General features: G+C 38.8%; 1 protein-coding gene across 1 annotated transcript in view; it reads right to left on the bottom strand.

Annotated features, from left to right (window-relative positions):
• Positions 1-11,523: 11,523 nt before the first annotated feature.
• Positions 11,524-25,410, bottom strand: part of brinp2 (bone morphogenetic protein/retinoic acid inducible neural-specific 2) — a 142,241-nt gene continuing 128,354 nt past the window's right edge. The window contains exons 6-8 of the mRNA XM_062428738.1: positions 20,517-20,739; positions 13,325-13,631; positions 11,524-12,345 (exon numbers count right to left, since the gene is read on the bottom strand). Coding sequence (XP_062284722.1) covers positions 11,524-12,345; positions 13,325-13,631; positions 20,517-20,739 — 1,352 coding nt within the window. The remainder of the gene's footprint in view (positions 12,346-13,324; positions 13,632-20,516; positions 20,740-25,410) is intronic.

The following is a 25,410-nucleotide window of genomic DNA, read 5'->3' on the forward strand; positions in this document are numbered from 1 at the left end:
TTGATAGGCTCCAAGTGAGAGTTGTAAGAGAGAGATGGTATCAAGAAAGAAGTCAGAAAAAGTCTGCTGGGTTTCGACACACATTTTGCAACCTTCTTTGAAAAAAAAAACTTCTTTTTTTTTTTACCAGGAGAGGTTGCCAAATGCTTAGATGTCATGTGTCATTTCATTTGAAGTAAAGGTACTAAGAATCAGAAATTCTTGCTCATTAGTGACACTTGTGGCCATTAAGTGAGCTTCAACATCCGGTTGATCGCAGATGATGTCTTATTCCTTGCTGACACTACTCATAATGAAATAAAATAAGAGCTAAAATTTGCTTGATGTTTCTACTCAGGTAGCGTCATTTTTGATGTGTTGTGTTGCTGTGTCGTTATGCCAGTCGTTTGTTAATATTAGCGGGAGAAAAGTAAGGCAATCGAGAGCGTGCAAAATGTCACATCCTTCAAATTTTCATAGAAAATCCAGCCCATGTCCTTCACATTGAAGTGAGTCCACAGGCTATTACAGATTACTGAGAAAGTTGGGGGGGAGGTCTCATTTTTTAAGTTACATTACAACCTTTAACTCATTAGCAATAAAAAAAAGATTAATACATGTCAATTACTGCACAATTTTTACATAAAGAACTGTTAGCCCAACAGCACAATAATCGAAGCATGCATGGCATTATATTCAAGGACTGGACAATTACGTAATCAAAACATCAGATTTTCTTTTTGTATGGAATGTACCAGTCTAATATGCCAGCTCCTACATAAAGTGTTGGATTATAGTTTGTTTTGTAGAGTTGAGGTTGTTAGACCAGCTAGTTCTTTTGTGTTCATTCTTAGTGTGTCTTTTACAGAGGAAACTTCTCCACAGCAATGTCTGGTGGCTCGTGTAACGTCATTTACCTCTACAGAGAAACAAATTCCTGACAATTGAAAATGAGTCAAAAACATCTCCCAGAAATAGACCATAGACTGAATCATTTGTCAAACAGCTAAGAATTACTTTGTTAATTTGGCTATTAATTTGTAATTTGTCTGTTCTCTTCAGACAAATGTATGAGTATGTTAATGATAGATAGGCAATATATTTCTTGTTTCAGTTTTATGACAGGAACTGGACTTATAGCATCTGTTTGCCTCTGAAATGTGGCCGAGTTCCGCTCACTCAGCCCATCTGGATAAACTCTTCTCCTCTTCTGTTCAGACTCTCGCTCAAATGACAGGATCACTATCACGAGGGACAACTACTTCCGCTGGGGAATATTTGCATGTCAGCCGGCCTGTCTGCCTCATTCTCTGTCTCAATTTGTCATCCTTTCATTGTCTTATTTTCTTGTTTTCTCATTCGCCCATTTTATTCTACCCGACACACTCGTTTTGTCACTCATTCTCTCACTCTGTGGTGGATGAAAAAGAATGGATAAGCTTAGAGGAACAAAAAGGGCCACCTATGGCATGGCAAAGCTTTTTGAAAATAGATATACAAACTTTATCTTCCTGTCATCGTCTATGTTGGTGGGATCCCAGAACAAAATGTTTACACTCACTAGCAAATCCAATGAACTTCAATGTGATAAAAACAAATGTGTGCTTAATTTAGGTAGTGTTACATTCATTTTGTCAGAGGGCACCAAGTTGCCTGGACACCTCAAACATCTTAACCTTTGCCCATGCACAGAGCCTTCTTACTCAGAGTCAAGGCCAGTGGTTCTCAAAGTGGGTACTATGTCACCATGGGGTAAGGATAAAACAGGGGTGCTGTGAGCTTGTTCATCTATTGTGCGTTTAAAATAACATTTTACCATATTGGTTGGGTGGCTCAGGGTCAGTGTTGGGGAAGTTACTCAAAAAATGTAATATATTACACATTATTTTAAAAAAGTAATGCGTTACGTTACTTAATTACTCCCTGTGGAAAGTAATTACACTACTAGTTACATTACTTTTGCATTACTCCTTAGCAACGCTGGTGATGTGTAAAAATAACATATCAACAGATAAAATAATATGAGTCTTGACCATCATAACACCATGTTGTACAAATAATAGCTGCCTCAAAATAATATATAGACAACTTGTTTCTCCTCGGAGTCAGCACAAGACTGGCCGGGCTGAATAGCCTCTACACAGGTGCACTAGATTGTGTTTCCATCCCAACAAAACTCTGGTCCAGATAGCTAACCAAAGTTTTCCTGTCTATTGACGGCCGTCCGTTCACTATTTTCGGTACTTTGCCGAGTTTTATTCTGAAAGACAGAGATTAACGAGCAACACACAAGCTTTGGCTGCTTGGTTGGGGTCTGCACTGAGCACTCCAGATTTCTTTGAAGGGGTCCAGAAAAGTTTTGGAGGCATTGGTCTAGGCCCTTTTACAAGCCATTGTGGTAAAAGGAGTGAATGTCCATCCTAGCGACAAGATCAATGTCTACATTCCATCTAGTCTTACAGGATAACCACATGACAATGAATGTCAGCCGCAATTTCTTGTATCACAGTTAGAAGGAAGTGATGTCTATCTCAGGAGCTTATAGGTTACACTGCTCCAGATATCCTGTATGAAAACAGTGTAGCTGAGATAAAGCAGCTCTGTTGCTTTAACAGCTCAATCAATAGCCTTTCTCCAGTCTTCTGAATTGCTGACAGATTTTTTCCCCCAGTAATTCAAGTAGCTCTGGCCCATTGAAAGCTATTTTTCCCAATTGCCAACTCTAAAACTGGCATATTACTGTCATTATTATGAAGCACAATGCTAGCTGCCAACTGCATGCACTGACCAAAAATGACATCACCACCAATAGGGCAAAAATAAACTGAATAATGTCCAACTATGCCTGAACACATTTTGTCTGATTACAAGGCTTTCAACCCAACTCCTACTTTTAATTAACTAATTTTGTATGAATCCAACCCAAAACATAAACACTTCCAAACATCTCCAAAACAGAGACAAAATATGTTTCTTTTGAAAATAGCTTATTCTTAACAAGAGATCTTTTGGTATCTTAAGAACTAGAATGACTTTGTTTTACTTACAGACACAATGGTATGGTGATATGGGTAAAGCCCCAAAACTACAAGATCAATTATCACACCACAATTCACACACCTTTTCATGAGATTCTCACTTGTAGGCAGTCAAGTCTTCCTAACTTCAAAAAAAAAAATTCTTGATACCCAAACCAAGATAATCCTGGTGACATCACTAAAGTTATGTTCTCATACTTGACAAAACTCCTCCAGGGCCAGTGTAGAAATTATATAACTGTTTTACAGGTTGAATAGTTTGGCCAGTAAAGTGGCTGTGATCTGAAACATTGGTGGATTTCCTCTTCGGCAGACAAAAAAGTCCCATATTTTTTGTAACAACAAAAACAAGCCACACAGTAGTAACAATTCTAGAGTATGCTTGTGTGCTCTTCCTCCTCTCTAGAAACCGATGACAAGTCATGTGCTTCTCCCTGGACACTGAAAGAAGTATCCATGTCTTTAAGGGTCACTTATACAATATTTGCCCTTTTTCCTTCTCATGGCCAACACCTGTCTTTAGTGTCTTGAAAGAGAACGTTAGGATCTGGGCACACAGACTAAATTCAACGGCTTTGATCTCCTGCTCTAAGGTCTGAACAGCCTCTTTGATTCTGGCGCTAGCTGAGAGGTTTAGTGTTGGCAAAACACCCATATTGGAGCTTTTCCCACCATTAGCTTAAGAAGTCAAAATCCCCCCTTCTAACTCTCTCTCCAGAGCACAGAGAAAACTCACTTTGCAAAAATCAAACTGTGCTGCAGCTGAAAACTAAATGGCCAATAAGGCTTACATTTTACTGGAAGCGATAGACGTAAGTTGCCTGTAGCAAGGTGACGTCTTTAACACCAACAGGATAAAGATATAAAACTCCTTACGTCTTGAGAGCTAAACAAATAATAAGATATAGATCCTGTCTAGCCTTGCTGTACTGATCCTCTTACTTTCTGTGCGACATGGCCTGCTTCAGAACATCTCACCCACCACGTATTGAGTCAATAGAACTAAATCCGCAGTTAATTCCAACAGATAGGACTTCCAGGCACCCTCTACAATACTTTGATTTTGATTGATTTGCTGTAAAAGCTCCTCCAATCTCCTAAAGACCTGTAAGAACTCTGATCCTTGGTTAGCAGCATACATACGGAGCAGTTTCCGATCTCCCTACTCTATTGTTAAGGTAGGGTTGAGTTTCGGCAACAAAAAAGTACATGGTTAAGGTTAGGTAAAGATCGCCTTAAAGGTTAAAGGAAATCAATGTTGACCGTAGGAAATAGGACACGCTCCACAGCCGACATGGAATGCTGACATCTTTTCGCTTCACAAGTGAGGCAGTGATTATTTGCACTAACACAAGAGGTCATTTGCCAGGAAAGTATAAGGATTCATGTTTGAACTCTCAGCTACTTCTGTTGTATTTCTGGTGAGGGTAGCCTCCAATAATGGCCCTGCATGTAGAAGGGACACAATGCATTTTAAGTAAGCAGAAGAGAGATAGAGAGAGATCAAGAGTGAGTTGATGTCACCTTGTAAACATTTTACATTGTGGCATATACCATATGATGTCCTGACTCATGTCATAAAGACACATCTTGTTTGTTTTTAGTTGGAGGATATACAAAAGCACTTATCCCAAAAGTGCTGCACTTCTGTTTCTAGAAATAAACAAGGCAGCCACCAGTCAAAGTCCACTAGGATGAAGTCTGGCACTGATGCTCAGTAATTCATTGTCAACAAGCAAGCCACAGAAGTTAGTTAGCAATGGCAAGAGAACAAGAGTTATTTTTTTGGCTGGGACTATTTGAAAAGTTCTAAAACAGGAACTTGTGACTCTGATTATATACACTATGTTCCATATGTGGTGTATTAGTTTTGTTTGCAAATCAGCACATAACAATTGTTGTTTTGTACTTGGCAAATATCCCTTGAAACATGGAGGATAAATAGACATTTCAGAATATTCTACGAAATGATTCCAAAGAATACGGCAGAGTCTAAAATAACTCGCTTAATCATTAGTCCCCACATAACACCCAGTTGTCCCCTCTATAATTGGCAGGAATTTGAGATTTCAGTCATCATCACTCTGACACTTTTTTAAATTGAATTGCCAGATTGCTTTTGATGGCAGAGGATAATTGTAGTGCACCATATAGTAAATGAGGATCACACCAGCTAATTATGAATCCATCACATACGTTTGTGTTTTAAGTCTTAAGTTCTTACTATCTCATTTCAAACTAGTGATTTACCTAATTAGGTTGCACCATTATAACTTTCACCTTTGTGGCATGTTGTTGCCCTTAACAACCTTTTTGGACCTCACACCACCCCTTTAAACTAAAAAAAAAGAATAAAAGAAACAAAAACAGTCCAATGTGTCCAATGAAATGAGGGGCAATATCATGCTATAGTGTGGAGATTTTCTCAGATACATTATTATGACCATAATCAGTGTTTTTATTTTATTATCTACTGATACTTACAAGAAATTGACACAAAAATATTTAATGGCTGTAAGGAACATGATTGAGCAGTTTGGGTCATTCGCTCTGACAGTGAGGACAGTGAGTTTGAAGAGTCAGGAAGGGTGGATCCCCAAATCAGGTTGAGAGACAGTTAGGAGATCAGGGGTCATTCAGGGGGTCAGTCAGCAGAGTAACATGGGTGTGTATAAAGCATGTGTATTAGTGGATGAAGCATGTGTAGCAGTGGATGACACCTGACACATATGACATATGACACATTTAAATGTGTGCTTCCTGCTTTCTTTTTTAAAGGTCTGTCTGTTGACAATGAGACTAAGTGTGAGTCTGGATGAACTTGTAGCAGAGGTTGGTGAGGCATTTACCCTGGTTTATAACACTCCTCATATATGAAGCTGTTTTTCTCCGAAGACATTCTTGAAGTTTTTTGTAAGGCAGTGAAATCTGTATGTGATACAATACAACCAGCCTATACTAAAGCAAAATAACTGGTTTACAAGTGTCCCTATTGTGCAATGCTAAGCTGAAGAGAGAGGGTTGTGGACCTTTTGAACGGATGATGGCCATGGTTAGAGAAACCACCTTAAATGTTGTGAAATGGTAGGAAAACCACCCAATGACCCATCCAAGTGATTACACTGGAGCTCATCTAGTCGACCAAGCTTGACAGGAGGGATGGGCAGCACAAGATGCCAATCACCAAAGTCCAATGCCTTGTTGTGGTAAAAGAATACAACAAGAGTATGGGTGGCGTGGATCTGTTTGACTCTCTAATTGGACTGTACCAGAACAAAATCAGGTCAAAAATGCGGCAGCTGGAGTTCCACTTCTTGGATATGATCACTGTGACCACCTGGGTGGTCTACCAAAGAGATTGCGAAGGCACTGGCATGAGAAAGAGGCTGTATACCTTCAGGTGATACATCGCTGAAGCCCTAAGGAAAAGTGAAAAAAAGCCTGGAGCGAAGAAAGGTCGTCCCAGTTCCACAATTGCTGTTGAGTACGAGAAGAAGAGTAGAAAAGGAACAGCTGCTTCTGTTCCAGTTCCTGATGGGTGCCTGGAAACCACAGCCAACCAGATGATTAAGGTTGAAGGTCACCAACATATATTTTCATCCTGGTTTTTTTATTGATGAAATTAACACCGGTAGTGTTGGAACACTTGTCACCTTGAAAGTTGCTTGGGTGGAGAAAATGAATGCAAGCTTTAAAAATATGTCATTGTGGGGAAAGATAGAGTGGTTAGGTGATTTATTCGACCGTGTTCTGTTAAATAGAAGGCAGGATGTTGGGACATGTAATATTGTCAGAGCTAACAAGTTTTGTTTTTTTTTGTTGTTTTTTTTTACTGCAGTTTGTCTTCAGAATGCTGACAAAGAAAAAAAAAGTCTGCAACAGTAGTGAATTTGTAATGTGACCTTGTCTATTCTTGGTCGGAGGTAATGAATGAGTTTGCCGAGTGAGTCTTGGAAAGCAATATGGGGAAATAAATTGTTGTTGTATTTTTTGCAAGCTGTCATGTGCAACTGACGAGCTCTATGAGAACTGGATTTTTAGATTTGCCGGTCATGATGCAGTTATTGACACAGTTATAATCAACTGCGTGTTGATAAAAACCACTCAGTTTGCCTCTGCCTCTCTCAGCCAAGGTCAAACAACCTCTAACTTTGCATCGGAAAATTCTCACTCCTACAAACATGAATCATTTCTCTGGATACATTTGTAATAATGTAATTTGAACGTAATTTCAAACCCCAATTCTACATTATTATTGATGAGTATGTCAAATGCACAAGGTCTGAACACACACACACATGCACGCGTGCCAGTCGATTTTACTGATTCTACCTCATTAATTCAAACAGTCGGACTCTCTAAACATCATAAATCATGAGCCCAACCCCTCTCACCTTTTCTCTCCCTCCCTTTCTCTCACCCTTATCTTCCCTCCATCTCTCCCTCTATGTCATCTATTCCCTCCTCAATCACCCTCTCATTTTCTTTCTTCCCCCTCGCTTCTTTGGGAGGTTCAGAAAGTTCGGAGTATGCAGTCTAAATAGTGCTCTGATGGATTGGCTGTCTTCCACAGGCCTGAAGATTAGCCCAAGGGCAAACCCACTCCTGTTTCCTGGGTGCCATGCTGAAGATGAATAACTGTTTATTAACCCAATGCAGAGTGGGTCCTTCCCCACCTGATTATGGGGTAGGAAAAAAAAGAAAAAAAAGGCTGCTCAAGTTGGCCAACGTGGTTCTCTCTCTCTCTCTCTCTCCTTACCTTACTGTCTCTGTCACTCTCTCCATTCCTTGCTGCCTTTCTCCAGCAGATAAACCAGCAGCCTGATGTAATGTGACAGAGTGCGTTTGCTTCTTGTTTGCTCCCTGACAACTCAGGAAATTGGCTTTTCATCTTACAAAAAACACTGCAGTCCGTATATTAGAGGACATTCGTCTTATTATGAGAAGCTGAGAGTAATTGGAAGTTTATGCATCCTTTTTATGGAAAGGCACTGAGTGCCAGATTTACCCAAGTGTTTGAAGTGTTATTTCAGGTGTACATGTGACACAGACTTCTGGTGTGTGTATGAAACCAGCGCACCAGGCTGGAGTTCCAGTTTAAATATCATTTTAGCAAATGTTTCTACGGTGCACCTCTGCATGTATTGGAAATGCATTCAAGGGATGACGTGCAAATGGAGATTTAGGTGTTGATTATGCATTTTACTGGATTTACTAGGAAAATTCTTCAGTTTATGTATAGTGCAGATCTTAACATAAGCCACATGGAAAGTTGTGGTAAGAGTATCGTGAATTAAACTTTATTCTACAAAAATCGCAATGACAAAGCCTGAGCAAACCACAAAAATATCTACAGAGCTGTCAGGGATGTGATGACTTACAAGCTGAGTCCAAATCGGAGCAGTTTCCAGACTGAGTCAAGACCGACACCTAAATGGGTGTTGAAACAGAATCAAAACAGAAAAATTGTATGAGTGTGTGTCAGCTGTGATACATTGAGTTACCAGGTCCATTGAGCTTAAACAGATGCATACAACAGCCCAACCTCCCATCATGAAGGTTACAATGTTCAGTATTTGTTGAAAGTGTTTGAGAAAGGTGTTGATTCAATTATATGGTTAGTATGGCGCTATTACACAAAACAATTCAAAGTATAACTTCTGAAACAGTTACTTTAGTTTTAGCTGGGTAGGTAGACCTAATAAAATGGAAACTGAGTGTAATCAACACAGAGCTGAATCGCTTAAGATGCTTGTTCATTACAGGGTTAGGGTTATGGAAAGTAAATATTATACCTGCAATTGTAAATGAGAGTGCAGAACACTGTATGTGGTATCCAGTGTTGGGGGTAATCTGTTTTTTATTTTTTACCAACTATTCCTTTAGCTACCTTTTCACCACAAGAAAAGAAAATCCGCCAGGAATATGTACCTTACAATTTTTTTGTTTGAGAGGACACTTTTTTTTTTGTATGTAAGGCTGTACAATAAAGAGCTGTAAATCAGACAGTGTCTGTTATTCCTTCTATTAGTGTAAAGATTTACAGATTGTGGGCCAGACTTGAATGTGTGATAATGGTAGAGTAATTATTTTTAAAGAAGGTCTTGAATAAAACAACATGCAAGAGCAATCTCAAAAGGGGTTTTCATTTTTGGTAACGCAAAAGTATTCTAACGAGTTACTTTTCTCAGAAGGTAATGCTGTAATGTAACAAGTTACTTTTTAATGGCAGTAATTTTGAAATGTAATTAGTAACTTTTAAAAGTAACATTCCCCAACACTGGTGATATCAAAGAAAGTAGTGTCTCTAGAGGGCGCCTCTACAGTCTGTTACGAGAGCAGGTCCAAGATAATAGAGAAAATGTCTTGAGACCAGACTTGTACTACAACCATCAGAGCTGCATTTGAGTTAGCCTTTACTAAAAATAAATAAATTGGTAAAAAAAAAAAAACAGGCTTGTAAATATAAACCAATAGAGTAATAATTACCAATAAACACAGCATCTGATTATTTTTGTAATAGCAAACAAATGGGAGACATGTGGCATTCAGTGAACTGTGATATCACAACAGGCTAGAAACTGCATTTAGATACTTAGAGTGAGCATTTGGCTGCATTTACCTCAGTATTCAAGTGAAAAATCAGTTATATCAATAGCATCTATTTATACTGCATCATTTTGGCCCAGGGTTCTCACACGGCGGGGAAAGTGGAAAATAAATTATTTTTTTGTTGTCAGCACACCAAAAATAACCTGGTTATGTAATATTCTGTATATCAATATGTTGTTTCCCATAGCACACATGTTATAACATTTAGGGCTGAAAGTGATATTTGAAACAAGGAAAAAGATCCCAAATAGATAAACCACTTTGTTTTTTACTTAAGCAAGCTGAGCACAGAAGAACCGCTGAAAATGACATACAAGGTTTACTGACTTTCAGTGAGAAATTAGTGAAGTAAATGTAAAATCATATCAAGTATGATCCTGGTAAGTTTGCAGATCTCAAGAGTACCGTCACTGCCCTGCAGAAACCTTGCAACTCCAGTCATTGTGGTAACTGGCAGCTGGCATTGGACCCATCATGTAAAAAACAAAAAAGCTTTCATTGACCTGAGACTAAGCCAAACCATTAAAAACCATTTGAAACCCATAGTAAAATCGACCAGGTTCCAGCAGTTGCTTAGAGATTCTCTAATTGAGTTTTGCAGAACAATTACAGTATGCAAGTACTGGTGTGCACTGTGAATAGTGACTCAAAGTTTCACAACACCAAATCAAAAACAAGTAACTGCAGAAAGTGTGACTGGCATTTACATGGAAAAGCTACATTATCACGTAGTCTGGAGAACGTTTTTGTTGTTCTGTCTTGGTAGAAATATTGAAATATAAAAAGCAATACAGCCTTCGCCGGGAAATCAAACACAGAAACTAAATGTGCTTCTTATCTTAACATTGACTCTCCATATAAGGCATGAGTTTGTTTTTGTTATAAACATTTTTTTGGTCTTTGCACTTGGTTATCTAAAAAGCAATGTGCACTTGTTCACACCTGGGGTTAGATGGAGCATTATTTACAGCGCTAGATCCGCAGACCTTTTTTGTCACCACATCAGAAGATTTCTTTATGATTTTCAGCTCAAAGAATTAACTCAACATTTAAGATATTTTGCCATTCAGTTTGCCGATGTGTTCACTGTCTTCTGGTATAGACACACCACCAAGGACAGAACATCACTAACAGGCTTCTCACTCAGATGTTAAGCATAGATACTTACACGTTTTCAAATGCCAGATAAAATGGAAGGCAGGGATTAAAAAGAAATATTCAAAGACAGTAACAGGGTCCAGGATTATCAAATTTTAAACTGTTAAGCATAACATAACAACTCATTCAGCACATATATAATATTATCCAATTTTCCCTTCCCCAGAGAATGTTCTGTAGCCAAAGAAAATAGGGTTAGAAAAGGGGGAATCCTCTTCCATGAACTAATATTTGAAGACCCCTCAAGAGTTCCACTTTACATATCAAAATCGCCTTTATCTTTGCAAGGCAGAGGTCTTAGGTATTCGTTGTGACATCGGCTTTCTGAGGTTCAAAATCACAAAGACTGTCGGTGTAGGAGAGTCTCTTCATCAGCTTCATCCAGTTTTACAGTTCGCCAAAAGCAGGTCCATAATAACAAAAGTAAACCTCCAGATAAGTACAATAGAGCCACTGAAAGAGAGTCCCAGAATCTACTGTTCTCCCATAAGTCTACAGCATGACCAAAGGACTCTGCTAGCAACAATCAGCTGCTCATAATAACATTGTAACACTGGAAAACCACACAAGAGTGACCATAAGACAACCAGCAGTCAGGTTTCAGAGTTGAATTCTAGCTTAATCCAGACAATTTAGGTCCAAGACACCAACTGATTAGGACCCGCTCGGTGAGTCTGAGGTTGTCCCTGAAGCAGCTTTCTGTGTGTGGTATCACTCCTGAACTAGACTAAGCTAGTTAGCTGCAAAGCTGGGCCAGCTCAGGTTCAGGAGAAGCATTGGGTAGTTTGGAGTTGAAGATCTGTAGAGAGTCCTTGATACGTGCCACCTCGGCAGCTGAGAGCTTGAGCCGATGGCGCAGCAGACAAGAAAACAGGTCCAGTGGCTGAGGTGCTGGTGGAGACAGCCTGTTAACGCGATCCCTCATCTCCAACAACATCAGAAAGGCAGCATCCTGCGTACCCTGTGTGTAAGGGTAGTCCAGCTGGAGAATCAGATCCTTGATGCCCTCAGGGTCAAAGTGCATGCTGTATCCAAACACTTTCAGCGTGTTGATCTTCATATACCCCAGGTTGGACGTCTGGTCATCCATGTCCAACGGTTCATAGAAGAGTGTTTCATTCACTGTTGGGTCATCTGTGACAATGCGGCTTCTCAGGTAGATGTGCACTGTTTCAAAGAAGGACTTCCATTGGTTGCCTAGAGACAATGTCCAGTTGTAACACTGTGCCGTGACGACGGCGTCCAATCGAGTTCTCTCCCAGTCAGGGAAGTCAGGCTGGTTCACTGGCATGAACCAACTTTCCGAGTGACTTCCCCCAAAAGGATTCACATAAATGGCAGGCACGGGTTCCAGTGTTGAATTCTTAGTCGAACATATCTGGAAAGAAATCCCCATCAGCATGTGGATGAGATTGGATTTATTTTTGTTACTCTTGAGTGTCAGCAGCATTCGCTTCCTCCAGGCAGGATTAAACCAACTTCCCAGGCGGACGTCGTTGCTGATGTAGATGGCATGGACCTCTAATCTGCTGTCCAGTCGCTGAAGAAGATACTTCACCTGAAGAGGGATTAAAAGACTGTGAGATCACTGACTGCCAATAATGAAAGAATCACGTTAAAAAAAGAATAGTGATGACATATCTCTCCAGTACAGCTGTTGAGACGGTTGAGTACACTTTATGCAGAAATTGCTCTTGGCAAATCTATATGATGATTCACTTGAAGCAGGTAGAATCTGCCTACACATAGCAGAGCTGGCAACTTGGTGCTGTCTTTGTTTTACCAAAAGGATTAAAATGAGTGTTAATGTGGATATTTTTGTCTAGCAAAGGCTATAAATGTGTAGCTACAGATTTATTTTGACTTTTCATCCAAACATGATTCTCATTACAGTACATTACAATTTATTTATTTATTTAATAATTATCTGTACTTGTTATAATGTAAGTTCTGTGCATTAAAAGTTTTGTTTTTGGTCGACAAATTGTAAAGTTCCTATGTGTGAGATTTAAAATGTTCTGCCTTGGTTGTTGGTATTTATCATGGTAGTGTTAAAAACAATAACCATCAGTAGACCACCATCAGTTGAACGTTTCAATGAACTCAAACGTAATGTTAACATTTTGTCTTTAATGGTCCTAAAAGCCTATTTTCTAAATCAGCTTCTTACTCTCAGCGATCGTGTCCTACATTAACATGAAAAGTCAGCTATTCTCACGGGTTTGAAGTGGGGGTGGGGGGGGGGGGGGGGTCTCTGTTGTAAAAAGGTGATATATTATTTTTCCCGCACCAAACCATTTTCATCAATCGATTTGGTCATATTTGGACTTGAATCTGATAATAGCCATATTAACATATTTCATTTTTGTTTCTGTCAGATACCGTAGAATTTTTGCAGCAATGTTTTTATGGTGTATTTTTGCTGTACTGTCTTTGTTATTGTTGGAAATTTTGATCTTTGTCATTATCTTGAGTGTTAATCACAGGTATTATGAGGTTTGAGAACCAATGGAATACATATATGATGTTCTCCAAACCTCAGCGTCAGGCATGTCCAGGTCTAAGTTCAGGTAGTGGTCCAGGGATGCAGCGATGCTTGGTCGGCAGAAACCGAGATGGAGGAGGTTCCCATGGTGACAGGTTCCACAGCGGGTTGCGTTATCACTGGCACAGGAGGCGCAGGATGTGGAGGAGGTGCCCACAATGCACGGAATGACTCCGTGGCAGGTGGGCTGCTCCGCGGGGCAGCTGCAGCTCCTCACCTCCTCAGAGAAAGAACCCAGCACACCATGCTCGTTGCAGTAGAGTAGTGACTGGGCCTTGTTCAACCAAAACCCGACAAGCCTGCAGAGTAGAAAGATAATTGTTCAGTTGTCTAGATAGTACAGCATATTCGAGTAATACAACACATCATCAATCCCTTTTCTGGTTGAATGGTTCAATATTCTGAGTTTCACCTCTGACCACCCTCAGCCTCACTGATGGAGGTGGTTGTGTGTGGTCAGAAGTGCGGCAGTGTGCTCTGCTGCACCTGTAACCACACCTAATAGTGATGCCACTACATCTGTACGTCACTGCAGCAAGGTGAGAAGTTAAACCACTGTAGATTTTCAGGGGATGACAACTCTCCTCAGTCACCTTCATCACTTTAACTGTTAGGGAACAGTCATAATATTAGGACAGATACATAACCCCTTAATAAAGAATTAGAGTAAGGCGCAAGTAAAAGAGGCATAATATCTTAAAAATGTAATTATACAAGACAGCAAAACAGTGTATGCATAGATTTGGTTGGCTAGGTGTTGTGCATGTTTTGACATGTCCTGACAATCCATAATGTACATGTACTATTTTTTACTTGCAGGAGACTGCAGTGTCCTTTTCCTGTGACCATTAAATAGCTCTCATTTATGTCTCCAGTCTGTCGCCTCCACATCCTTTCTTGCACGGAGGGGAAGTGTGGGATGTGTGAGACTGAAGTGACTGCTCCTATTTATTTATATTAAGTTACAACAAACTGTTCAACTGTTCGAATTCAGCGTCTCAGTAAGCATATATACTTGTAAGCAAAACAAAATTACAAACTAGAGTTACATCACATCACACCAGAAGGTGGCCAGTGCAGTCTTCTGTTCTCCTCTGTCAATTATGCAGCTTGTGCCAGGATAGTGTTCTTTGAAACATTGGGGCAATGTTTCAACTGTTGTCTCCTTTGGCAGTCATAGGATGTAGCTCCTCATTTGTTTCTCCATTACGTCAATCCAGTACACTAATATTCTGCTGGCACTGCTTTGACAAACACTGAACCTCTCTGGAAGGTATTCCTGGAGCAAGTTGAGCTTGAGCTTCATCACAGTCATCAGAAGCTGATCAATAGGGTCGAGCTGAAAGCTGACACTGTACGAAGGCAAAAAGGTTCTGGGCCGACAAGTGAAAGGTGGAAAGAGGTAAGCCAGTATGGAGATGATAGTGTATCTGTGTGCAGCAAAGCTTTAAAGGGGTTCCTTGCAACACTTGTGCAACTTTCATCACATGTGGTGGAGTCTTCCCACTGGGTCGTCTGCACATCTTTTAACTTGGGTTCGTCAACTTCCACGTTTTTAGGTTTTGATGTGACTGGCTGTACAACATCATATGTGATGAAGTATAAATAAGTTGTATTAGTTTGTACTGAGCATTATTGTATTAACAAGAAGTTGTATTATTGATCATTTGCTCATTGGTTTTGTATGTTAGTCAGAACTCAAAGTTGCAGGGTTGGGAAGGTTACTTTGGAAATGTAATAGGTTACAGATTACTAGTTACCCTATTTAAAATGTAATAAGTAATGTAACTATTTCAATGACTTCATCAAAGTGATGTAACTTATTACATTTGATTACCTTTTATTACTTTTCTAACTTTCTAATGAATGTTTTCAGCTGTTAGGGTAAGTGTTCCCATTAAGCACCAAAGTTCAGCTGTTTTTCTTGGATGCTGACATGATTTATAAGAGAGATCATTTCTTATAAAGCAAGATTTATCTCTGAATTGAAAAAGTATTATTTGGTTCATGAAGATTTTAGAATATAAAATAATGATATTTGATGAAAAAAGTCAAAAGTCTGGCATGAGCTTAATTGGTACTGTGACACCATTTAAGCCCATGTGTGCTCCAAATAAGCTTAGTCATGATTTATTTACAAAATATGAAAAAAAAAAGATTTCAAAGAATAAAAAACAGCAATGTATGTATTCAGTAACATGTTAAATATTAAAAAATGAGGAAAAAACCCTCCTCAGCAAATTCTTAAAAGTCTGACTTCAGATGTAACCTCCTTTGTGATCATCAACTTTTTTAATAAGTTACTAATTTAATGACACATTTTTTCTCAGTAACTGTAATGGATTACACGTACATTTATTTTGTAATTCAATTACATAGCACCGTTCCCAACACTGGAAACACTCATGTCAGCACTCTTCTTTTTGTGGTTTCAGGAGAATCAACTGTATTTATGAATGATGCACTGACTGGTGAGCACTTTTAAATGTCATTGTACTGGTGACAATGACAATAAAGGATCTATCTATCTATCTATCTATCTATCTATCTATCTATCTATCTATCTATCTATCTATCTATCTATCTATCTATCTATCTATCTATCTATCTATCTATCTATCTATCTATCTATCTATCTATCTATCTATCTATCTATCTATCTATCTATCTATCTATCTATCTATCTATCTATCTATCTATCTATCTATCTATCTATCTATCTATCTTCAGTGACTCTTTATGCAGCATCTTGATTAAGAGTGTTAAACACTGATTTTTGAGATTAACCTACTGTTTACTCAACGTGCATCCCATTTTCAATAAGCGGAAATCTAATTCATAGTCTGTTCTCTAATATTTATATATGGGATTATTTATCAATGGCAAATTGACTTTCCTTTTTTTTTGCGTTGAGGGGTGGGTGTTTGGTTTTGACTGCAGTCGAGATGAAAATGCAGACATACATAAATTACCATCAACTTTGTTCCAGTAACAGTAAAGTTCAGACTGAAAATTGGCTCTGCATAGATTCTATCCCCCAGGCTAAGTTCAGGAAATCACACACAGCATTGCCCAAATGCTCCAGCAATTGCTTCCCCTTAGGCATGTGTAAATAGACACAAATGAATGATGATAAAACAAATGAATTTGTGCAGGAGAAAATAGGGAGCTTTTGCAGCTGAGCAGCCTTTGATAGCTTGCTGTTGCTGGTATGAACTGGGTTAAGTCTGTGAGTGACAGGGCTGTGAGAGAGAGAGAGAGAGAGAGAGAGAGAGAGACAGAGACAGAGACAGAGACAGACAGACGTGTGGAGGAAAAGGACTGTCAGAGAAATTAAAGTTCTCTGTAAACAAGTGCCGAGCTGTCAGTGCAGGAGAGGACTTGATTACAGCATGCCACAATACCACGTACCTTCCCCCTGCAAAGGCCCCCGACAACGGGTAACTACACCTTTCATCTATCTCACACTTTCTTCTCGTCTCCATCTCCTCGTCACGTCTCTCTTTCCGTCCTCCACATTCTTTTACAAACCCTCCGTCTTTATTTCTACTGCATTTGCTCACTCTGGCTGTTTCTTACTCTGCTTTCCTGCCTCTCCTGACACCTGGCCTGTCTTCATTTTCGCCTTCGACACGGCAACAAAACTGCCATGTAATGACAGCTGAGTGGAGCTTGCGAGCTGAGCAATTTCACTCAGAAATCAACTACAGGTGTAGAATTTGCTCGGTGAAAGTGAGTCAGTTTGCCTGGTGATTTATTAGTAGATGGTAGTTTCACCATCAGTGGTGCTCTGTTTGTTGTAGTGAGTGCTCCTCAGTAGATATGTTTCCAAACACCTGTTTTAATGAGGATTTTATTGTCTATTTGTGTTAAAGTTGTAATCCTTAAGGTATCAGTCCTGGTGGATTTGGTGTAACCCATGGTTACCATGGTGTTATACTGCAGGTGCCAGATTCCACTGCCAGCAAACACTTCTTGAGCAGCTACCATGTTAGAAATGCAACAAAGGGGGCAACTGCTGTACCTGATTACAGCACAGCCAAACAAACGGGTGTTGTTTTAACATTAGTCAGTCAATAATCAACCAATCAGTCAAATAGTGAAGTGAAGTTTATCCTTGACCTTGCTGAGGAGTCGGAGTTGTTCTGTAACTCCCTGCAACATTTAAAACTGATTGGCTGTCAAAACTATGCACAAAATTATATGTTTTGTAGAAGAGTCAGTGACAAATAAGGGTTGGCAAGATTGATCAATTCAAATATCTCTTAAAAATTAGTTTTTAAAGCAGCATCAGATTTGTTAAAATGTACATTCTGTATTTTTGTTGGTTTTATGTCATTTGAAATGACATTTGCACCATTTTTTACTAAAAAAAAGACTGAATGCTCCTGAAAATGTCAAATGGTGTAACCACAAAATAATAAATAAATATTTTATTCACCTAAAGTGTATTTAAGTGGACTTATACTAATAATTACTACAGATTAAATGTAATATTTAGAACAATTGTATTCCATTACCTTTATTTAATATAAAAAGTTATAATGTAAGATCATGCCAAACTAGTTGATATGGTGTTTGATTGAGAATTTAGCAATTTTAAGCAAGTTTTATTATATGGTACAATGTTTTTTATGGTTACACTACTTAGACACTTTTGCCACAATCCTCTAATATATTCTCTCAAAATGGATTAAAAGCAGAAATGTGATGCTGGGTCTACAAAAAAAGAATGTGTCCAAGTTATTCATACGTTTATTTTAACATTTTAACCCCAATTTGACTAAACTAAAAAAAATGTCATTGATCCTGATGCATTTTTTTAAAAGTCTGCTGACAAAATACGTTACCTTTACGATGGCTTCTTCACAATAAAAGCCACACTGTCCCCTTTAAATCTGCAGTAACGTAACTCAGCTCCGGCAAGGTGTAAAGTGAGCAAACAGTAAACAGCAACATTCATATCAAAGAGATAATTACATGCACACCTCATTTTTCTGTGAAATCTGTCAAGTGTGTGAAGGCAATTTGAATCTGAAATTGCCACCAACAATGACAAATACTACATAAAGGTAATTACTGAATGAAATTACTTTGAATGGTTTTTGTAGCTGACATATAAACAACCTAAACAATTCCCTCGAATTAAATGAACAACAAAAGCAATGCCATATTTTGCTTGGGAATGAAAAGTGTCTGAAACCGCTGGTAGTCTACAATGAACTGCGCTTGATGCTCTTTCAGCACCATGGACAGCTCATGTCAGGCCTGAAGAGCAACAGAGGGAGAGCAAGTGGGAGAGGAAAATTACAGTTGGTGGAAAAGAATAAGTGGGTCAACACCATAACAAATAGAGTGAAAGTAGTTTAATTATTATTATTATTATTATTATTATTATTATTATTATCATTATCATTATCATTATCATCATTATTATTATTATTGTTATTATCATCACCTTTATTTATACTAAAAATGTGTTAAAAGAGTTAAAAGACTTGTAAGAGATCATTGATTCAGCCCTGGCTGTACCTTATCTTATCTTATCTTATCTGTCTAGAACTTCACCCTCATGTGCTTCAACGCTAAGAACGCTCTAATAAGTTTATCTTTGTCCAGCGATCCTGTTACTTCATGCTCAATTGAAATTTGAGCAAGAGCTGAAAGACGCCTCTGGAGCACGGTTGACCTCAGATGTGTTTTGATGAGCTTCAAGTGTAAGAAACCTCTCCAGTCGCTACAGTCACAGGCACTGTCACCATGAGTTATGCTGAGGTTGGAAGACCGACTAAATTGTTGCTTTAAATGTATCAAAGAATCTGCAGGCCAGTGGTTTCTTTCACAGGCAGCACTGACTGCAGCTGACACCTCACGCAAAAGGTCCTCAGCATCGATATCGCCAAAGAAATGACTTGCCTACTGTTTGGCTGTGAATGTTACTAACTGGTTCTAACTGCAATTAAAGCTGACTCTTACTTTTGGTTTCCAGTGTGTCATTTTTGAATGACATAACCACAGCTGTCCACAATTTTTTTCTTTTTTTTTTTTCTTTTAAAGTTGATCATTCAATTATTGCATGTCAGTCAGGGGCCCTTTGGGGTGGTGTGGCCCATTTCAATTGAAACAGGTGAAACATAGGTAAGGGCAAAAAAGGTACATATTACTACCCTGTCATTATGATGACAGGATGTGAAGACCACCACTAATTTATTCATTAAGAAACACAAATGGCATGTTGGTCAAACATTTGCAGATATATTCAATTTATGACAAGATTACATAATCTATTGAGCGCCAGTATTTCTGACACATGATGACTTTTCATTGCTTCCCACCTCTGTCATTATGAATCAGAAATACTGGTATTTGGAATTATGTAATATTGTCACATTTCAATATATCTGCATATGTTGACTAACCTAGGTTACTTACAGCTTGCCCCCTAGTGAAATGATAGTATTTTTTTCCCCTTATATCCCCTCCATTTACAGTACACTGTTACCATCATGGATAGAACCAATGATCAGAACTGCAAAAATCAAAGTTACATTTCAAAGGAAACATAACCTGTCACTGCTCCAATGGACATGCAAAATGCTTCACTTCCTGATCGACACTGGTAGATTCGTAAGAAAAATCTTATACTAGAACTTTTGCAAAAAATGTAAAAGCTCTCAGTAACTGTAGGATTAATTTTAGATGCTGTTGTCATTGAGCCATATTTATAGGATATAAATGATCCACCCAAATGTATGCAAGGTACAACTATCCACCTACTGTTGCTACTACTTTCCCTTAATGCCCAACAGTATTACACACTAATACATATTTACTACTATACAATCTGTTGATAGTAGAGACAGCCCAAAGCTGAAACAACTGATATGCCAGAAATCTACAAATACATGATTTGGATCAGAATGTACTGAAATGGAATTATGTACCCCACTGGCAAAGTTCCCACCCTCCCATGTGTACTTTTGGGTGGGTTGTTAAATTCAAAACTGAACTCCTTCCAGATAGATAGCTCTGGATTTTCCCAATGTGCCCCACTTAAGGCAGGCTGTTAGAGAGCCTACAGCTGTAATGAATAAGCACAAACCTGCCCGCCAAAACTCCCTGTAATGACAAATTATGCCTTCTTCATTGTGTTTGTTCTATGTCAGCGTATCACAGTGGGCTACCTTTCTCGGGGCAGGCTGATGTGAGGTTGCTTGGGGCAGCGTTTGCTCAGGGTGAACAATTTCCTGATGATCTTTTGGGCTTTTCCGAGGACCAGGGCAGTACTGGACTCCAGCTGGGCGTAGCGCTTCTGGAGGGACAAGTCAGTCGACCAGAACTTGGCAATCATGGACACATTCAAGAACCGGTCAGTGGGCAAGCGCTTCAGGAAGGCTTTGAATTCATCTGCAGGGAGTACAACAGAGACAGGGAGGAGGATAGAGGTGGAGAAATGTAAGGGGGAGAAAGAGAAAATAGAACAAAATTAGCTGCGTGCCAAAGTAATTTATACATTAACAATACCTTTTTTGAGCTCGACGAACCTATTCACCACAGTCTATTTCACCCGTAGTGGCATGCATTGATGATGACTGAAGAGCCAGGGGAGTTTTGTGTGTCATTAGAATCCAAAAAAGGCTTTTATGTTCTATTGAATTGCCATTACAAAGCAAACAATTGTGCTTCAGTCTGCAGTTATATTAATTCATCTCACCATACATGCTCATAGTATTCACAATAGCATCATTTGCAACATTTCATTTAGAAACACAGTTATCTAGCAACTGACAACATGGTGTTATGTACAGATGGGCAATTTAATTTATGACAATTCTCTTTCAAAAGCCCAAAGAAGTTAGGTGACAATCCATAATCATAGTCCAATAAAAGCATGTAGTAAAGTCAGTCAGAGGCCCTTCCGATCTCTGTTGTGTTCTGCTTTAATTGCATGTGTACATGAAGCAGTGGTTTGAGTTCATTTATGAGCAGTCACCATTACTTTGTCCATCAAAAAACATTGACAAGTATATTCTGAATTGATGGAGTGATGTGGCTCTAGGGAAGGCTGCTGGTATTTCAGTTGGCCTTCAACTTTGGTCAAACTAAGGTACTTTGATTCCTGACTTTTCCCACCGTCAACAATGTCTAGACCAGTGGTTTTCAAATATTTTTAGACCACAGCGCACATTTTAATTGACCAGAATTTCAAAGGAAATCTTTTGTAATGTCACTCCAAGCCACCCAACCCCCAATATAACCTGTGTCATCTGTATGTACACAGACGCTTATTAGTTTTAACACTTTCATACATATGATATGATACGATACGACACAATATGACATGGTACAACACAATAAGATGCGAAATGATACAATACGATACGATGCGATATGGGATGATACGATAGGATACGATACAATATGATACAAAATTATATGTTACGATACATTAAGATACGATATTGGACGATATGATGCGATGTGATACGATACGATACAATACGATACATTACAATACGATACGATGCGATATGGGATGATACGATAGGATAGGATACAATATGATGCGATATGGGATGATACCATATGATAGGATATGATATGATGTGATACGATTAGGGTACGATGAGGTACAGTACAGTACGATATAATAATATTTTATCAGGCTTAAATATGAAGTTAAATAATATAGGCTCATTCTCATCACTTAAAATAAAAGTCAACAGGTATTGTGCCGATTTACAGATAAATGAATGCAGTAAAATAAACTAATATGAAAAAAATGTATTTCTTTCATTTTCTTCAATTCAAATTAACTTATGTCTAATTTATGTTTGTATACCTACAAGGAAAATCAAATAAACAAAACCCCAAAAAGATTTCAAGGTATTTTAATGGGACATGTGAGAGAACAACCTGCAGGTCTTTCATGTTTACCAGTGTTGAGAGAGCCACATCACACTGTTATGTATTTGGGAATGTGTAAAACCACAGTAAATATGCACTGATGGATATACTTCTTCCACAAGCAGCCAAAACCTTTCCGTTAAGCCGTTAGCTGAGTAGTTTTATTGGTGGGCTCAGATTCAGTCATCTCTGTGTTGAGAGCTGAGATGTTTCAGCATTTCTTTGAGCTGTTTACCATCTCGAATCTTTCCATCACAGCTCTGACGCTCACTTTTTTTTTTTTTTGACAACTGATTTCCTGCAAAACTCCTGAGCCAGAGAGCGTGATATGTTATTATGACAACTGGCAACGGTGAGTTGTCATGTCAGCTGTGACTATTTGTTTTGGATACGTTTTTGATATCTAATGCTTATTTTCTTCATGTTTAAAAAAACATAAGACATAGTTAATGGAAATGTAGCTGATTTTTTAATGTGATGGAAAAAACACACAATAGGTGATACTAGGGACCCAATGGTCTAGCGTGATTGGCACAAATTTTGCTCAGATGTTCAGGGTCCTCAGAAGATGAATCCATTGCATTGCAATCATCAGGTCAAACTGTTTATGACTAAATAACACCACATTTCATGACATTCCAATCAGCCTCAACTCATTTTCTGTTTCTTGGCATGTTCAGTAAACATTGACGTGCTAAACTGAAAGACTGACTTTAGTCACGAATAATACAATAAATAATAAGGCTTTTGTTATTCTGACACCATCCTCTGGCAAATGATTACATTAACTTTTTTAATTTACATCAGAGTTTAAACCTCAACCTGTATCTATCAAACTTCTTCTTTTTTTTTTACAAGGAGAGCTACAGCCTCATAGTGGCTATTTTTACATGGATCTGGATTGTCATGGATTACACTAATAATCAGAGTTATGGCCCGATCTGAATAAAAATGCCTCGTGTAACCACCTAAATTGGAAGATACTGGCCTGATCTGACCCAATAGGGAGGAATTTTCAATCAGGTTGAGAGTGGTGGTGTATAGTTTTATACAGCACCTAATAAGCATGTAAACACTTAATCTGATTGAGTCTCTTTGGGTGGAATACATATATTCTCTTTGCTTTTGTTTGTTTGGTATGGGGGTAACATTAAGTGACGTGATACTAGACTTTAGTAGCTGTGAACATAGTAGTACACTGAATAAAAACCACAACTCCTCAGGAACCAAGCCAAGTTCCCCTGTCTTGCTTGTCAGTTGCTGATTAAAGTGAAGGGAGTTAGCCACAATTGGTTTACCATTGACCAGGTCATTTAAGGTGGATTGATTTTAGGCGGACCAGATATTCTCATTGTAGTGACAATCTCAGCTGCTCCTAAACAGAGTGTAGAGAAATGTATGGCTGCTGAGTCTCTCTCCAATTCACCCCCGATTTTGGGCTGCTGGTGGCTGGTAGAAACATATCACCCTGATTTATTCATTACATTTGCGTATTTCATGCACATTTGCGCATGAAATGTGCAAATGTGATTAAATGTGTCAGAGTATGTACACAGTATTACATATTATATCACATCCAATGTAGCCTCATTAACATTGTGTAAGCTTTCACCACATGTGAAAACTCAGTTGAATTCAATGAGAAAATGTGCCTTTACTTGCCTGAGCAAAGTTTTCCCTGTTGGGGGGACCAGACAATTACAGGTCTACTACCCCAAAACGATGAGAGAAATTGAAATGATGCTATCAAATCTACTGCTTCCCATTTCAGAAGCGTGTGTGCAGGATCTCCAACGTAAAACAGGATTGGGTATCATTGGAGTAAATTACACTGAGAATAAGCGTCACCACAGAGGACACAGCTCGTACCCTGTGCTGGGTTTGCCAAGAGTATTCTGGTGTTAACTTCATTTTCATTCCATTATGAACCAGTGGACAAATATTATACTAGTGTGAATCCTCAGGGAAACATGAACTAAATGATTTCCTCTTCTCCCAAAGCCATCTAAGTGAGACCTTCTTGGATTGTTCTGGGTCTACTGGAGAATCATATTCCCATGTGTTGTTGTTGGCAGGGAGACAGCGAGGAAATCAGCAGCCAAGCTGACCTGAGCTGAGCCCAACTGACGAAACTCAAGCCTATTACAGTGCTCAGTGATCCCAGATGACACGCCGGTGTGTGTCTCTCTCCGTCCTCCTCTTTGTGTACGTCTGCCTCTTCCCATCTGTGTGTTCTTTCTCTTCTGGACTTTTTATGTCTCCGCACATCACCGCTTGTTCTTTTCTCTCCGTTTTTCTTCATCTCTCGTTATATTCTAAACACCCCACCCCCCCCTCATTTCTTTCTGTAGTCTCTCTTTCTTTTCCTCAGCACCGGCACGAGGCTAAATTAGGAGTGCAACATTAACTTTGGCATTACAGTGTTTGGTGGGTACGTTCATCGGCTAGTCTGTTTTTAGTGCTTGTTTAATTTCACCCCCACTGAGCTTCAGCAAACTATAATCACTGCACTGAGCCGAGTGTGCGCAGTTCTTTGTATGAAGGACAAAATAGACTCGAGTGCACAGGATACAAATGCAGTGATTTTGGATGTCAATCATTCCAATGCGTGCCACGGCCACCAGCACAAGACGTGTCTCTTTTCTGCTTTTTTTCAATGACAAAATAGGCCATGAATGAAGAATTATATAAATGTAAAGTAACTTTCCAAAGCTAGTTAACTATAAAGCACAGTAAAATCCCACCTGAAGCAATAGTGTGCAAATCAGAAGTTGTAAAAGTTAATGCTGTTGCTAATGCTGGATGATAAATAAGGTATTTAACGGGTGTGTATTTATATTTCTCAGTTCTACAGAAATAACAGTGTGATTTAGAAAATGAGTCAAAGAAATTGCATTTAAATTATGCAATTTAACATAATTAAGATTCACTTTCTAACACTTAATGACTATATACATTGTATATACAGTAGCTTGGCAACGATACGGCCATGTGAAGAATCGGCGGCAATGAAATAGATGCACATACTGGAATCTGAAACATACTGTAAGATGTTAAAGGATGTAAAACTACTAATATATCTCTACGCATGCATTTGCAATCAACTGACATTGTTGAGTTGGCTGAGAGTTGAAGGAATGCCATTAAACCCCTGTAGCGTAACACATCTGT

Source organism: Scomber scombrus, chromosome 11 (assembly GCF_963691925.1).
Source record: "Scomber scombrus chromosome 11, fScoSco1.1, whole genome shotgun sequence".
NCBI classification, from domain to species: domain Eukaryota; kingdom Metazoa; phylum Chordata; class Actinopteri; order Scombriformes; family Scombridae; genus Scomber; species Scomber scombrus.